Here is a 16,578-nt window from a genome sequence, read left to right as displayed (position 1 = left end):
AGTGTCATTCTTTACTCAATCTAGCCTCTATCAGCTAGGTTATAGCTCCACAAGCTATCGAACTGACTGAGCTGATACGGTGGACTAGATGATTGAGATATTAGCTGACACCAGCTAATGCTATTATGGCTTAGCCCCCAGGAAAATGGTGACGAGTACAACATTGACCCAATTACCGACCCCCCTCACAAAAATCAACTCTGTTCGGCAGTTCATACTGAATCGAATATCTCCTACACAAAGCCATGAGGACTGCTGCAAGACCAACAAAACGTAGGGATCGACTGGCTTGTGTATCATGCCGTCAAAGGAAGCTAAAATGTGATCGTGAAAGTCCCTGCGGCAGCTGTGTTCGCAGGAGAGACATCACATCATGCACCTACGAAGTTTCCATTACTAATCTGGGACGCGACCGCGTCCACCGCACCCAGGCCCAGGCGCGCCTTGAACATCTAGAGCACCTCGTTGGGTTACTTGCGAAACAACATACAGCTACGAATTCCGGAGCCCAGGATGCCACCCCATCTGCTGTATTGTCACAAAACCCTAGCAGCGCGATAAACACAGATGCGTCACCTTCTTCATCTGGTGACCTTTGTTACCAGGCCGGAAGTGGCACGACTCACTGGTCAGCCATGTTGGATGATATACAAGCTCTCAGATCTACGCTCGATTCATTTATTGATGATGACAAATATGATCAAAATGGCAGCGATGCTCCCTTAGGAGCTGGAATGGAAATCGGCGTCATGTTCGGTGTTGGTCTCTCTCAAGATCTCAGTATCGAGCAAGTACTCAATAATCATCTCCCCTCGCGAAGGGATGCAGACCGCCTGTTGTCTACATACTTTCGAGTCCGGTTGCATATCACGCCATATATACACTCCTTACAATTTCGGAGGCAGTATGAGGCATTTTGGGACAACCCTACTGCAGCATCGCCACTATGGATATCGATACTCTTTTCAATGCTGTTCATGGCCGCCAACGCGACTCGGACAGGTAGAGAAATCGAGGTGCCAGGTCATGGGTTTACAGTTGCTGCTGCCCAATGTCTTGTTCTGGGCGAGTATTTCCGCCCCAAAACGTTTTGTTTTGAAGCACTCCTGATGTACGCCCAATCCCACTACATCACTTGTTTAGAAGTGACTCCAGATTCGGCTAGCATTCTTAGCATGCTTGCCCATATCGCTACAGTTTCAGGATACCACAGAGAGAACGGTGTTCCAAACTTGAGTCCCTTCGCTGCAGAGATGCGACGCAGGGCATGGAGCATGTTCTTAGCGCTCGATCTTCTGGTATCGTTCCACTTAGGCCTGCCATGCAGAATCAACTTGTCAATCTCGGACACACAGGCTCCAAGAAACTTACTCGACTCCGACTTTGACGAATACACTAATCGACTGCCTGACTCACGACCAGATACTGAGATGACCAGCGTCACATTCTGTATCCTGAAGCACAGATTTATGACGGTGTTTGATAAGATCCTTCAACATGTTCTGGTGAATCGTTCACACGAGGCAGAAGAAAACGACATCGAATCTCTGGACGCTGAACTAAAACATTTATACGACACCCTGCCGAAACCATATAAGCCGCGGCGAATCGAAGCTTGTATAACCGATCATCCTCAATTGATTGTAGCTCGTCTCTGTGTCTCGTTTGTATACTACAAATCTCTCTGCGTTCTACATCGGCCACACATTATCAAATTCCGAGACAAGAGCATCCGAGAATGCTATGCCGCGTCATCCGCCCTTGTGACAGATCTCCTACGCGTTTATGAGGAGTGTAAGCCAGGAGGCCAGCTGGATACTGAAACGTGGCTTATGAAGAGCATCACCTGGCATGATTTCTTGCTTGGTGTAACTACATTGTGTCTTGTTGCTTACGCAACGAATAAGACCACGGAGGGATTCAACATTGATCAGACAAGTACAAAACTTCTTTTGGAAAGAGCTGGAATGGTGATTCAAAATGAGCAGGCAGAGGATGGCGCGAGGGCTCGATCGAAGGTTCTTTCAATACTTGAACCTACCATTTCGTACTTACGAGCGCAACTAAGCGACAGCAGCATGAATGTGCCGGCTGATATATGGACGTTACCATCCGCGGGCAACACGGATACATCATCAAATGGAACTGAGAAATGGAACTGGAAAGTGGGTGATACCCAGCTACCAACCGAAACCAATTGGGACTATCTCAATGACCTATTCAATGCTTCTCATTATGAAGTGTTGACCGGGTTAGATGTTTGAAGATCGATTAGACACAACAGGATATAGGCATAGAAGTCAGTTGTCATTGAATAGCTTGGCGGTATTTATTCAAGTTGAAATCGGAACAGTGATCTTGGCAGCTTTGCTTACTACCAAGGCTGGATGCCTTGTCGTGATACAACTTGGCCCACATCTCTATCCCTCCCCCCTTCCAAAACGTCTTTGACAATCGCAGCCCCAATCGCAGGATCAATCGCGCCTTGTTCTTTGTTCTGCTCCTGGCCAACACCCAGGCCGGTTGCCAGATATCCAGGACTAATTGCCCAGACTTTAACGCCATCCTGACCAAGAAGTCTGGCCCACTCCCTCATCATCATGTTCATTCCAGTCTTACTGCTTCGGTATGCAGGCAAGTCGAAGTTAGTTAAGGTCTTGGGCCAACCCTTGGCAGGCTGCTTGTTGACAGGAAAATTAGGATCGAGAGATGTGTTAAGAGAGGACGTGCCGCTAGCGATGAACATAAGGCGGGGATCGCTGGACTTGAGGAGTAATGGGGCAAAATGCCAGGTCAAGATATGAGTTCCCGTGACGTTGACGTCGTAGGTTTTGTTCCAAATGTCTCTTGTAGACATCTTGCCAGCATCCCGTTGTTGATCAAATTGGGCACCTTGGGTTTCAGACCTGTCAGTATTGTAGAAGTATTGCTTATAAGATGTAACTCACCTGCGTTGTTGATAAGAGCATCAAGCTTTCCATACTTGTTGTTGACATGTTCAAACGCGGAGGAAATAGATATGTCATCCTCAACGTCGACTTGAATTGCATGAAGATGGCTGGAGGGAAACTCTTCCTTGAGGGTCTTGATGGCTTGCTCGGCTTTCTTGATAGATCTGCCTCCAACCAACACCTCGTAATCAGTGTTGGAGCCGCAGAGAGCCTTGACGATCTGGAAGCCGAGACCGGTGTTGGCACCGGTTACAAGTACAAGCTTTCGTCCGTCCATTTTGTTAAGCTTGTTGCTTGTGTATAAGAATATTTGGATAAGATAGTATTGTTAGAAGATGAAGTTTGAGTCGAGTGATGATTGCTGTTCAATCTTGCATTTTTTACTTCTGGTAGCCGGATAGCGAATATTTATATCTGAATGTCTACAGCATATTGGGAGAAAGCGACATAGGTTATTGTCCGAAGTCCGACGATCTAGCGTTGCTACTGGCTCGGATGCCTTGTCCCCACAATTGCTCGGCCGTTAATTCCGTTCGTGATGGCCGGGGCTCAACTGCCATCTCGGCCGACGATCTCTAGCGCCTGTATGTCCGGCGAGCTAAACTCAATCAAGATATGGTTACGACTTACTTCGGATGCTTTTTCATTACGATATTTCAAGTATAAGTCCTCCTACTGTACGCTTCTTTCAATAATTCTCTTGCCATCATTCAACGCACACCAATCTTCTTAATAACAGGACTTTTCAATATCAGGCAGTTTGGACAAGACAATCTTAGAACAGTCTTTACGATAACTGTATCCTTCTTCTCGCATTACCACCATGTCTCGAACAGTTCTGGTCGTTGGGGCCACTGGAAATCAGGGTGGTGCTGTCATTGACAACCTTTTACAATCAGAGGCTTCCTTCACTATTCTTGCCGTCACTCGAGATCCTAGCTCCTCAACAGCCCAGAGGCTTGCTCAGAAGTCGTCTGACATTAAACTCGTCCAAGGGGATCTTGATAGTCCTTTCGCTATCTTCGAGAACACCAAGGCTGTTGTGTCTGAGCCAGTATGGGGGGTTTATTTCGTCCAGGTAAGACAAAATTACTAGCAGGCCTGTCGTTTTCTGACCATGTATTTAGAATCCGCTCGCTAGTCAGCAGACACCAGAGCAAGAGGTGGAGCAAGCAAGAAAGTTTATCGACGAATGCATAAATCACAAAGTCAAGGTCTTTGTGTACGGCTCAGTCGACCGTGGCGGTGATCGGTCATTCAACAACCGCACACCTGTTCCGCACTTTGCCAGCAAATACGACATCGAGCATTATCTGGTCGAAAAAGCGCCATCGGCAAATATGAACTGGACGTTTCTCCGCCCAACTGGTTTCATGGACAACTACAAACCAGGGTTCCAATCCAAGTTGTTCCTGACATGCTGGAAGATCGCAATCAAAGACCAGCCTTCTCAACTCATCGCTGTGTCAGACATTGGTTACTTTGCCGCTCAGGCGTTCACGTCCCCGGATCAATATAAGAATCAGGCCATTTCCCTAGCTGGCGATGAGTTGACTTTCGATCAAGTCGCCAAAATCTTTGAGGAAACGACTGGTCAGGATGTGCCTGTTACTTTCGGGATCGTTGCTCGGCTCATGCTGTTTTTTGTCAAGGGAATTGGTGCGATGTTCAAGTGGATGCAGGATGAGGGTTTCGGTGCCAACGTCCAGGAGCTCAGAGCAAGCCATCCACACATGGTAACGTTTGAAACTTACCTAAGGACTCAAAGTGGATACGTTTCAAAGAAGCAAGGTTAACTCAGACTCTTCTTTTGTTGTATTGTTCAAGTTTATTTATTGACTCAGTTTCCCAACTCTTAATTCCAACACTGTCTTCATCATCTTTGTAAAACTGGTGCCCTCGTGAACCCATACAAAGGATTATTTTTCAAGGCACGAATGGCTAGATAGATGGAACAGTGTTCAAAAGTTCCAGGGTTGATTTCATTCTTTGCGAGGTTTGCAACTCAGAGGTAAGCCCGGCCGGCCGAGATGGGACGTAAAACGGTCATATCTCTGGCCAAGATTCGCGTCTTGGGAGAGACTAAACTCAAAGTGCCGAAATAAAACGGCAATAGCCATTCGAATTTCGGCAAGCGCTAGACTAAAATTAAAAATTAATTAGCGAGGTTGTTTCCAAATGTTAAACACCTCTCACTTTTGTCCGATGCATGATCGTGCGCCCTTTGAAAAGGGAACCAGCCAATGGTCGAGCTTATCTCCTGTTTCGCTGCACCACCGATCAGGGTTGAACTCGTGGGCATCAGGTCCCCAAATACTCTTGGCAAAATGCATCCCATAAGCTGACATGCCAATGATTGTCTTGGTGCATTAGTATGATGATCTGATGACTAGGAGTGGTCCAAACTTACTCCACTGGGTATTTGCTTTCCTTCCACGATAAGCGGCTTATTTTCAGGCACAATTCTAGGCAATCTGCCTGGTACAGGACAGGCCATTCTCAGTGACTCTTTTACGCATCCGCTCTAGAAATCCTGTCAGACCAAATCACAAAGAAGTTCAACGGCACTTACTAGGAAAGGCAACTGTTCCAACTTTTGTAAAACGGCCGGCGATTCCAAATCCGGCATCACCAACTTCAGTTCATTCAACAATCTCTCGAGTATCTTCGGGCTCGACGTGATGTGGTAGAGCGCATACGTGATTGTGAGGGCGCTGGTGTCCGAGCCTGCGACAAGAAGTTCCGCTGCCATTGACGCTTTCTTGGCATCTGAGACCTCCTTCAAACTGTCAAAAATAACGGAATGGCCTGTATCTTCTTTTCCCTTCGTCTTGATGTTGTAATGGTCGACGCAGCCTTCTGCCCACTGATGAACTCGCAATTTGGTTAACAATAACTCAGCTCAGGTAGTGTAAGTGTTTTCACCTTTCCAAGCTCCAACAGCTTTCCCAGCTTCTTATCCAGAATAAGTAGTAGGGACGAGGGCAACAAGAACTTGAGTCGAGATATCATTGGGTAGAAGAGCAAGACCGGCTGACTGGCTGATGCGATGTCAAAAATTTCCAGGAACTCGGCATCGAACGTGTACTCGGAGGCTTCTATCATGTTGACATCTCTTCCAAAAACGAATTCCGAGATAAGCTCAACAGTCAAGCATCTGCAAGATATAATTTCGTTACCGAGATCGAACATAGACACCTGGGCCAAATCACATACCTAACTGCGTCGTGTGCATCAAATGGCCCACTCATTCGTCGCAACTTTCTCTCTAACCTTTGTATCTTACTCAACACAATCGAGCTCAACTGCTCAACTGACCGCTTGGAGAAATATGGGTTGAGAGTACGTCGCTGGTTGCGATGAATAAAAGGATCGACTTCTGTTGTTAAACTATGTGGGATATTGAAGGACTGGTAGAAAGAGTCAGGCTTGTAATAAGTCGTAGACTGGCTGTAGATAGTTGCATATAATTCTGGGTCTCGAATATGGAGCTCATTAGGGGCGATTCGAATAGTGCTACTATCTGTCGCACACATTAGTCGAAACATCTATCAAACTGCGCGGGTTTCAAACTGACCGTACTTGTCGTGAAGCTCTTCCAAATGTTCCTCGACGTATTTGCCAATGCTGGCTTGTGATAGCCAACACGTTGACACTGCTGCTGCCTTGGGTCCTGGGAAACGTGCTAGGGGATGGAACCACAAGCGGTAGGCTCCTACGGTAGCCAGCAGTAGAAGCCCGAGTACTACTACACTAGCTAAAAGTTGGAAGCTATTTGCGTGAGGATTGCGAATGCTTTCCGTTGGGTTCCCTAAAAAAGTCATGCTGTAGTTCTAGTACTGATGGAAAGATGTAGAAATGGTGGAATGAATAAGTACTTAACACGGGTTTTATTTTTTTACTAAAGATGCTTTTTCTATTCTCTTATATGACAATAGAACGGAATCTCGGTATTTTGCCAAAGTATCTTTCTCCGATATAGCGATGATGAACATGTCGTGTTTGGAAATTCGGTGCTTCGGAGATGAAGCTCATCCCGATATCACGAGCAGGTCGGGAGATCTACATGGAAATGTTTCAAGGTAGAGCGAAGTGGGACCTGAATATCAGGATGGAGGTTGATGCAATGCTCAACCTAAACCATGCCTTTATAGAGCAAATGAAATCAGAATACGTGAATAGATTTACTTGCCGAGCTTTCTTAATTTTACAGCTGGGAATGAGCCTGCATGTCTCAATATACTAGTTTATTAGTCAATATGAACAATTGTCAGCTGTTTTAATTCTAGTATTATAGGCTCCATTGGATAACATTCGGCACTCGGCATTAGCATGGCTCGCGATCAGTATCTTCAGTGGAGACAATACTCCATCCTGGAGAGTGGGTCGCCAACGGAGCTGGTGTTTTCCCACAATAGACCGAGTTCAACGGCGGGCTGTTAGGCCTGCCGTAACTACCGTGCAGATCATTGTGCTAAAAAAAAGGTTGGCGTAACATGTAAGACAGGGGAACTTGAAGTTTGTTCGAGTCCAAATACTAGAATGTAGGCTTAAATAATACCAATCAATCAACAGAAAGGGGAAATGCGAATTTATGCGTGAAACCCGAAACGTAGCATACCTAGGTGAAGTTCATCTAGATCTTTTAGATCAGAGAAAGATAGAAGGGGAAACTAAAGGAAGACCCAGATTTAAACAACTTGGCCCCGTTTGACTGTGGTAACTGATAATTGATATCAGAAGATGCAAGAGTATCCTATGAAGAAACCCCAACAACATCCTCAGGGGCCCCAGTGGTGGCTATAACAGTATGTGGACGAATACCCTTTAGTTTCCATGTACCATCTACCTTGGTGTAAACATGCTCAACGTAACAGCTACTATCCCACTCAACGTCCTTTCCGTTGGAGAATCTGCGAACATGTCGCGCTCGAACCTGATAGTTGCCTTTTGCCTCAGCATCGTTTACATAAGTATAAATGCCTAACCCTAGGAGATGCTGGGTTTGTACTGGTTATAGATCATGTTAAATGAGTAAAGACATAAATATTTGTAAGGAGAACTAACAGTTGGGGTCACCCAGGGAAGTCTTCTTGAATGCAAAGGCAAAAAAATTGTCCGGGGTAAGTGTGAGCCGATCTAGAGGGACGGCAGGGTAATCTGAGTAGTCCACAGTAATCTCAGCCGTAGTAATGGAGCAAAATAAATCTCTATCCTGCAAAGCTATCAGTTAGAAAGGTCTTAAATTCTCACACTTTGTCCTAGATGTCCTCACTTTCATGTCCCAGGCAGTTGACCATTTAAAGCTGATGGCGCGGAAGGCCTGCTCATCCTCCCATGTATGAGATCCCATTGAATGCATTTGAGCCACCGTGGTTGTACGATGTGTACAAAGATATAGATAGTTAAGCTAATTTTCACCTGAGCATAGTAGTAGGATAATAACTAGTTATATATTAAAGTTTTTTTTAAATATCTCATTAACATTTCTTGGATTGTTTAGTAGTTATCGGATGTCGCGACGCGAGATAAAAACAAGATTAAATTGGCGGCATATGGAATGCCGACTCCGATGTATTTTCAACAATCAGGTCGGAAGTCGGCATGGTCTGGCCGACCTACACTAGTGTACTTACCTAATGCTATGTCAAATAGTATACGACGTTACTATTTATAACAGGGCAATAACATTGCTACAAGGCTCAATCCAGAGTCACCTTGACGTGGGGGTGATTTATACGCGTATAGACATATGCATTACGCGTAAACACTAATCATTGAATCAGGTAATTTGCTCTTACTTGTAATCCATTTCAGGCTCGGTAGTTGCAGCAGAGTTCCTCGTTTGCTATTAGCGACAGTATTCGCGCTTGCATTCCCTTCCGTCAGTACAGCACTGTTGCGGAAAATATAGGAGCACACTGGTAGTTTTGAATGACAATAGGTACGAGACCCATTAGTCACCATATTGCTTTCCACTCCTCTAGATTTTAGCTATGGACTTTGCGTAATTGAAGTTATAATGCTATTCGAAGAACAACACAAATCGTCTTGAGATCTACACGGGTATTAGGGCCAGAGAAGAAGTAGTTATTAACCATGTTGACATGACTGTCAGCCTCACTACCACTAGCAATATAGCCACCGCTACCTCTCAAGTTGTAGATGACCCCCATAAGCTGTTTAGTGCTAAGGTGTTGTAACGTATTGAACAAAAATGCATACGTTGCTCTGGCAGTTGTTGACACCCCTGACTTTGGGGTTACGAGCCTTGTTTTCGATACGCAAGTTGCAGAACGAGCTATCCGTCTTCAGTATGCATCAGGATACTACAAGAGTGGAGAATGACGCACTGAGCAATGATGCTATCCTGAATTTGACGCTAGAACAGTGAACCGCTTTTCTGACGCATTCGTTGATTTCTATGGACCCAAAACGCTCAGAACCTCGATATCATCTGTATGATTCGACTAAGTTAGCTCCTTGTCTTGACGATAAAGCTGACGGCCATAGGTCTTTCTATCACCAGCCAATTTTCCAGGAGGGAGCTCGTGTGATCGATACATCCAGTGGGGCCAAAGACCATACCGAAGACGCGATACTATAAAGTACCCGGACTAGGAGGAAGCTCACCAGAGTCCCATTCCACCGCCTTCGCCCCCATTGTAAACTCCAGCACACTCTCCTTTCCATCCTCGCGCACTAAGTCATTGTGACTAACCCAACTCTTATCCCACGCCTTTCCATTGACCTTCAGGCTCTGTATATAAGGTCCATCGCTGAGACCTTGAGCAGTTATACGCAGCGTACCACCAACTTGGCCAAGTTTAATCGATATGTTCTCGAATCGTGGAGATAGGATGAGGTAGACTGGTTGTGTGACAACAGGATATAGGCCGAGCATGTTCCAAACAAGCCAACTGCTCATGCTACCTGCATCGTCGTTTCCCGGAATGCCACTTGCTCCACTATGATAATACTCATCCACAATAGCTTTGCTTCTCATGACACTCTTCCACTGCCTTCCTCGTACAAAATTGTATAGGAATGGTGTCATGAAGCTAGGTTCGTTACCTGGATTGTAGATCATAGAGCCAATACCATTGTTACCCTGCTCTTGGGTTCCAAGACCGGGTACGAAACTTGTATCGAGACGCTCCTCGAACATCTTAGGGCCACCCATAAGCTTGATCAGTGTGACCATATCATGAGGTGCCGTGAAGCTATACTCCCACGGAGTTCCTTCGTATGAAATGGACTCCCAGTTGCACTCCCCACAAGCTAGAGGATCGTAACCGTCGAGAACCGTGCCGTTGGGCTGTAGAGGAGCGAGAAACCCGGTGAAATTGTAAGACTTTGCATCTTTCTTCCAGATACGTTGCCATCCGCTGGATCTTGTTAGTTAATGTATGCCTTATGGTTAGGGTTATTGTAACTTGCGCTGATCGATTGAGGTACTTTGTGGCCTCATCTGGAGCTTCGCCCTTGGCGACTTGTGACACAGCAAAGTCATTCAAAGAGTACTCGGCAGTCTTGCTCACGCTCCTCCCATAGTTTGTGCTGACATAGCCGTACTTCTTCCAATCATCCAACGCGCTTCTTCCCTCTTTTGTACTCCCTGTTGGGTCATTGAAGTCGAAGTTATTGTATGGCTGGAGCTCGGCATTGGTTCGCATAGCAGCATAGCCATCTGTCCAATTCACGAGATTGTCTGTATCCAGTTTCTTAACGTAGGCGTCTGCAAGGATGTTGTCTGAATTAGATCCACCTTGAACACGCCCATTGTGGTTGTGGCTACGGCCTTCGGGCATGAAACGCTCATGTCGCCAGATGTCAATCATGCTTCGAACTAAGTAATGTCAGCATATGATCGTGACTCTAACGAAGGAGTACTAGCTCATATCGATTTGATGTCGGGGAAGAATAAGAGACACCAGCGCATGGGTGCATCTAAAAGTATCCCAAAGGGTGTAATAGTCATCATAGTACGGTTCGTCTGAGATCCAGTGTGGATTATCTCCAGTTCGGTTGGAGGGCATCAGGTGCGCATGATATAAGCCTGTATAGAACATCTCAAGCTGAGTTTTGTTCTTGGTGTCAACATCGATCTTGGAGAGTACTTCTTCGTTCCACTTGTCTTTCGCCTGGCTGACAGTCGTGTTGAGGTCCCAATGCGGTATCTCATCGTCGATGTATTGGCATGCCTTATCCACCGAAACCCAAGAAACTCCCACTTTAGAAGTGAGAGACGATACGTTGGATGGGAAGTTGAAGAGAGCTCCAACTCTATCGGCGTATTGATATCCGTCAACACCGCCTTTTACCCACTCGTTCTTGGTAAATGTTGGCTTGACATTTGTCGTATTTGGCCAGTAGGGATCTGTGTAGACTCCAGAAAATAATCGGACATTAGAAGGCGCAGCATTGAACTTTCCGCAGAAATAGACTGTGAAATCGCCGCCTAACATGTTCAGTATGTCTAAGTTCGATAATTTCTAGGTCGTTACCTACCGAGAGCCCAGCCTTCTCTGTAGACGCCGTAGCCACTATATCTAGATCCATCTGGGCTGCGCTCTAACTTTCCGTTGCTGTACCATTGAGTTTCTTTGCCTCGCGTTGGGAGGTAGTGGCTGATATCAACAAGTACATTACGGTCCTCGTCGGCTGGGAAATCATATTTCATAATTCCTGCGTGTTGACTAGCGCTGATCTCGACGATAATACCATTCTTCAACTCGGTCCTGTAATATCCAACCTCAGCAACGTCGTGACCCACCCTTTGTTGCATGTAGGTTAAATTGTCGAGCATATTAACACCCTCGATGGAAGTGAGAGGCATCTGAGGAATCAATCCATATGTCGGAGCACCTCCAGTTCCGCTCACATGTAGCATCGTAATGGCCGTGACATTTCCTTCGGGGGTATATCCTGCGTTGGCCTGGTATCTTGTGTCCCACCTAGTCGTGTCAATGCCTACTTTGACGGCGCCGAATGGAAGTGTAGCGCCTGGGAAGACATTTCCGCCTTGATATGCCGATCCCGGGGTAGGGCCTTCGGTGCCCAGAAACGGATTGACGTAGGGTGTAAAATCTTTGCTCTCGGTCGCCAGGACGACTGGGACGAAAGCCACCAAGGCAGCTACAAGCTTTTGAGTGTTAACCATGATATCTCAGGCTTGACACATGCATCCACGCGAGACTTTAGGTGACTCTCACAGGGAGGGGCTGACTCTTTAATACCATTTTCCATGTTGCATTCGGGCGACGATGCCCGAATTCGTGTTGAACTGATGATCTCTCTCCACTTTAAAGAGGCTATGAAGCTGAAAAACTTGGAAGCTCAGTATGGAGCGATCACGGAGCACCCCTCAAGATTACCTTGCTTCAGGGAAATCACTTCTTTAAATGGATTAGTGCCCAGGAAAGCCGCCCAAATGTGTCGGATAAATATCCGTTATTAACGGCATTGCTAGTGCCAAATAACTGGCTTACCCCGCAAGTCAGGTATTCAACTGATGTTGTCTCCAGCTATCTTCTCTGTCTTCTGCCGCTCAATACTAACAGTTGTATATGAAAGTTGCGACTGTTTGAAGAATGATGACTCGGTATATACTCTTGGTTGCCGAACGTACTGCTTGCCTATGGCTAAGAGTAGAGCTAGCCTCTAGCCCAGCACAGTCTCCACTTCAGACTCCGAGTCGCATCCCACCCGCTACGTAAACAAATACCTACACTCTTACAAAATAACTACAGCACTATAATGGACTTATTCCTCCAGCATAATGTCTGCGGAGTATAAGGCATGCCTAGCGATTTCAGAGTAAGGCTTAATTAAGTGTTTAGAGAAGCGTTCAGCGTAAAGTATGAGGCATTGCGCATAGGGTGGGGCCAGCCCTAACGAACCAGTCAATTGACGATGGAAAAACAATATGGATATTGTTTCTCGTCTCAATCCACAGGTAGTCGTTAAAGAACCATGTTTCTGCTGTTATTTGTTTTGTGACTACTTAGTCTTTCGCCCAGGCCTTCTCAGTTTGATCTAAGTTATTAACAAATATTAATCTCTCTGTGCAGATCGAATTTTCAATAAATCACTACGTTAAGGTTTCTTCTCTCAAGACTAGATTTTCTAATATGGGGCGTGATTCATACGGATTGAACTCTATAATATCGGCTATGACTTATAAAAGAAGCTCATGCCAAGCCATGCAGACAGTAGCAGCCTATCTCTCTTGCAAATTCACTCAATCTTCAAAGACATCTACTCGTCACCGATCATTATCTTCTCGTCTTTAACCAAGGCTCGTCAGCAACATTTCAAATCACGGCAGAGGTTGAACATGATAAGGCCCCGTACAGACTCATCGCATCGAAAGGACACGAAGTTACTATAGCAATATTCAAGCTGTCCTCGGGTAAGGCCAACTGCGAATTATCTTTGAAGCAAGGTCAGACGGCGACTTGGCGTTCGGCAGTGGCAAGTCCGATATGAGCATTATCTCACCGTGCAACGATGTCATTAAGGCTTCCTTCAATTCTCATGGCAAAGATGGTCTGACTGTCGTATTGGGAAGCAATAAAGCAGCTTCTTTCACTTTCTCCAATGGACAGAGAAAGTACATTCCCGCTACGAGTAGCTGCGACAAGAAGAAGCTACTCAACCTCTATCGGCAACTGGAACTTGACTCTTGAATACTGGATTCCTAGCCCTGACGAGACAAAGTCAGCATCTATCAAGAAGGTGATTAAACAGGGTACTCAGAAGGCCTTGAGCCCCTGGTCTGGCATTTCTGGCATTTCTGGAGCGCAAAATCTACCATGAGTCGGAACCCACACAGCCACCTCCCAAGTCCCACCAGTTCCAAGTCATGATTCCGTCGCTGTACTACAGTTTTGTCCCATGCTCAACACCATTCGAGAAAGGGTCAACGGCAAGCAAATTCTGGCGATTGACATTCACAACGCTCAAGTAGACGTTTCAGATTATTTTGTTCCAGGATCCAACACAATCCGGGTAGAGGTAGCATCTACATTGTTCAAAGCTCTCAAGGCTAGAGTTGATTATGTCAAGGCGAATGGCATTGGCCCAGCTGCACCCGTCCTGTATACTTCTACAGATTGGCAAAAGTATGGTCCGATTGGATCGGTGTCTGTGAAGTCTCTGTGAAATGTCAGTTTGTGACGGACACGCCATGGGCAGTTTTGGGTGGGTAGAGGGGAGAGATACAGTATGAAATTGAGATTTAGGAGTCAAACGCCTTGGCAGATAGGAATTAGCATAGTGTTTATACAACAAGATAGTTCATGGTTATTATTGCAACGCACGATCAATGCAACTGTTTTAACTGCTTAACTTATTGGCTACTTACAAAGCAAGTCACGTGCACACGTAGGAAACATTTAAGGAGACTCTTGTTTGCTTTTCCCTGGGCCGTAGTTTCAGACTTGGGGAAGTGATCAGGAACAATATATAGCAAATCTACTAATTGAAATACAAAAGGTTATGCTAATCTATCAAGCGAAGCAGACATAGTCAGCTGTACCCGAAAAGATAAGCGAGTCGGCCCATCCATCAATATGCCAATCGAAGCCCATGGCGGTGACATTGCTAACATTCACCTTGAGGCGCAAGTTGGTTTCGGTGATGACCTTGAAACCTCTCAGAGCAACATATACCTTTGGAGGCTCATGAAACGCCCCAACAGGTAGTTCCACGTGTCCTTGCGTCTCGCGGGATGGGTGCCTATCGATGCGAACGTCTGTAGTGCTGAAGGTACCGCTTACTAGACCCTCCCTGTTCTCTTGGTGGGCTAGCCAGACCGCTGTGCCGCTGTAGAGTACGGAATCCCCGTAAGCCGAAATGAAAAGATCAAAACCCTCGGCCGTGACATTTTTCACTCTCGTCTCAGTGTGCCAGTAGCTTTTGCCACTGTCAAGGTCGATCATTCTGTACCAGACAACAACCCGGGGCGGTCCAGATCCCCAGGCGCGAGGGAAGCTAATATGTCGAACTGTGTCCGGCTTGGGCTCCCACCAAGAATGGTCATCGGTGGTAGAGAACTCGCCAACCTGGATATCCGGGTCGTCGGCGGCAAAGGTAGCCCAGGCACAACCAAGGGAGTAAGCCTTGGTATCACCCCACTGGCTAAGATGCACCTCCGCCGTGGTTTTCATGATCTGCTCGGCGACCGCGCGCACGCGAACGTTGTGCCCATTATCGACGTCGAGGTGATTTAGACCCACAGCTAACACAGGCGGCGACGGGAAGCTGAAGTTGGCTCGCTTGGTGAGCTCCTGGGACGTCATGGGCGGCGACTGCATCTCGGTAGTGTTGAAACTGTCGAGCATACCTCCCTCGATAGGGTAAGTCCTGCTCATAAACCCCTTGTCTGTCTCGGAGAGGCTCGTGTTCCACTCGGCTGAGCTTCCGTCAAGGGTCAGCTCCGCCGGGAAGGAGTACAACATAATAGACAGCGGGTCGAAGGCAGAGAAATTGGTCTCCTCGTCGGGGAACAGGTTAAAGATGTTAGAGCGGACCTGCTCCTCTGTCCAGCTATTTTTGCTCATGTAGTACTGATACGTAGCCTGCTCGTTCCACTTAATGTTGGCGGCTGGGGATTGGTGCTCGTGGTGGCAGCCGAGGGCGTGGCCGAACTCGTGGAGCACAACACGGCTAACCTCCCTGTCTTCTGAATCGTCACTCAGCCAGCCGAAGTTCATTGTCTTATCGCTCTGGGGGATGACACCATTGTCGGTGCCTTGGTACGACCAGGATCCGCCACCGTCGCCAATGGAGATGCGTATGTCAGCATCACCCGAGTCCACCCAGTTGAACTTGATGTTGGCGTAGCGCTGCCACTCGTCGGCGCAGGCGCGGATGCGACCTTGGATGGATGGCGAGCCGTCGAGAAAGCGGATGCGCAGCTCTCGACCATTCTGCCAAAGACGCGACTTGGACAGAGCGAGACGATCCTCGCCAGGGCCATTACTAGGACGTTGCTTTATGGCAAAGTCAAGAGCAGAAGCGTCCAGTTCAGCTGGGACTTTGCGAATGAAGCATATCTGGAAGTTGTTGGACATGGCGTGCTAGAAACTGAAGTGTTTAAGTAAAGATGTGTTTATGTGTGAAGTGTGCAAGGAGTTGTGTATTTGATTGTGTAGGAGTTCGGAGTAAAAGGTATGTGGTTTGCCTGGAGACTCGTCTTTATACTCCAGATAATGGATTCTCGCATATTTGTCTCGTCCTGTCTGTCCCGTCTGGAACACTCATGTTGCGTAATACAACCCACCCATTTCCTTTCGACAAATCCTTATTATCGCCCGGTCCGAAGGCCTGTCTCTATCACAGGCTGAATGTTTATGCGAGGCTGGCAAGATTGACGTGGAGGTCCAGATACTGTGTCTTCCTCGAACGACACAGAGGTTTGACACGGCGCTTTGGTGTCTTGGGAGACAGCTCTCATGCACACCACATCTCGAATCGGATGTGGGCTGGAAATCTCGTACGATCTTTCCCTCCGTCAATTCGCGGATAGTCAGCGGGGTCTCACGATGATATTCAATGTTCCAAAAGCTGAATAGCTGCTACAAGGTTGAATTCCCTGATAGGGTTACTGAGTCCGTATTCT

The 16,578-nt window shown here is 46.8% G+C and overlaps 8 protein-coding genes across 8 annotated transcripts; 3 read left to right on the top strand and 5 right to left on the bottom strand.

Annotated features, from left to right (window-relative positions):
* Positions 1–193: 193 nt before the first annotated feature.
* EDB82DRAFT_482165 (uncharacterized protein) lies at positions 194–2,366 on the top strand. Its single transcript, XM_025732451.2, has one exon. It carries the CDS (start codon positions 246–248, stop codon positions 2,262–2,264), a length of 2,019 nt encoding a protein of 672 aa, XP_025591375.1. The 5' UTR covers positions 194–245; the 3' UTR covers positions 2,265–2,366.
* EDB82DRAFT_531382 (putative short chain dehydrogenase) lies at positions 2,367–3,413 on the bottom strand. Its single transcript, XM_065609236.1, has 2 exons — positions 2,949–3,413; positions 2,367–2,892 (listed from the first exon to the last, which is right to left on the bottom strand). The coding sequence occupies exons 1-2, from the start codon at positions 3,226–3,228 to the stop codon at positions 2,375–2,377; spliced, it is 798 nt and encodes a 265-aa protein (XP_065465222.1). The 5' UTR covers positions 3,229–3,413; the 3' UTR covers positions 2,367–2,374.
* A 100-nt stretch (positions 3,414–3,513) lies between these two features.
* Positions 3,514–4,830, top strand: EDB82DRAFT_454043 (uncharacterized protein). Its single transcript, XM_025732453.2, has 2 exons — positions 3,514–4,029; positions 4,079–4,830. Exons 1-2 carry the CDS (start codon positions 3,775–3,777, stop codon positions 4,745–4,747), a joined length of 924 nt encoding a protein of 307 aa, XP_025591377.1. The 5' UTR covers positions 3,514–3,774; the 3' UTR covers positions 4,748–4,830.
* Position 4,831: 1 nt separating this feature from the next.
* EDB82DRAFT_454040 (cytochrome P450) lies at positions 4,832–6,775 on the bottom strand (the record flags this gene model as incomplete). Its single annotated transcript, XM_025732455.2, has 7 exons — positions 4,832–5,093; positions 5,148–5,311; positions 5,362–5,475; positions 5,524–5,817; positions 5,877–6,108; positions 6,168–6,474; positions 6,529–6,775. 7 exons carry the CDS (start codon positions 6,773–6,775, stop codon positions 4,934–4,936), a joined length of 1,518 nt encoding a protein of 505 aa, XP_025591378.2. The 3' UTR covers positions 4,832–4,933.
* A 932-nt stretch (positions 6,776–7,707) lies between these two features.
* On the bottom strand, positions 7,708–8,304 carry EDB82DRAFT_518931 (uncharacterized protein; the record flags this gene model as incomplete). The annotated part of the gene is made up of 3 exons (XM_025732456.2): positions 7,708–7,961; positions 8,019–8,166; positions 8,227–8,304. The coding sequence occupies 3 exons, from the start codon at positions 8,302–8,304 to the stop codon at positions 7,708–7,710; spliced, it is 480 nt and encodes a 159-aa protein (XP_025591379.2).
* A 1,144-nt stretch (positions 8,305–9,448) lies between these two features.
* On the bottom strand, positions 9,449–12,344 carry EDB82DRAFT_1638 (glycosyl hydrolase). Its single transcript, XM_065607097.1, has 4 exons — positions 11,463–12,344; positions 10,849–11,412; positions 10,392–10,800; positions 9,449–10,339 (listed from the first exon to the last, which is right to left on the bottom strand). Exons 1-4 carry the CDS (start codon positions 12,112–12,114, stop codon positions 9,553–9,555), a joined length of 2,412 nt encoding a protein of 803 aa, XP_065465221.1. The 5' UTR covers positions 12,115–12,344; the 3' UTR covers positions 9,449–9,552.
* Positions 12,345–13,506: 1,162 nt separating this feature from the next.
* Positions 13,507–13,822, top strand: EDB82DRAFT_1634 (uncharacterized protein). Its single transcript, XM_065607095.1, has one exon. It carries the CDS (start codon positions 13,554–13,556, stop codon positions 13,770–13,772), a length of 219 nt encoding a protein of 72 aa, XP_065465220.1. The 5' UTR covers positions 13,507–13,553; the 3' UTR covers positions 13,773–13,822.
* Positions 13,823–14,464: 642 nt separating this feature from the next.
* EDB82DRAFT_469696 (uncharacterized protein) lies at positions 14,465–16,030 on the bottom strand (the record flags this gene model as incomplete). Its single annotated transcript, XM_025732458.1, has 1 exon — positions 14,465–16,030. One exon carries the CDS (start codon positions 16,028–16,030, stop codon positions 14,465–14,467), a length of 1,566 nt encoding a protein of 521 aa, XP_025591381.1.
* Positions 16,031–16,578: the final 548 nt, after the last annotated feature.

Source organism: Fusarium venenatum (assembly GCF_020744135.1).
Source record: "Fusarium venenatum strain MPI-CAGE-CH-0201 chromosome Unknown EDB82scaffold_1, whole genome shotgun sequence".
NCBI lineage: Eukaryota > Fungi > Ascomycota > Sordariomycetes > Hypocreales > Nectriaceae > Fusarium > Fusarium venenatum.
This window is presented reverse-complemented; position numbering and strand designations above follow the sequence as displayed.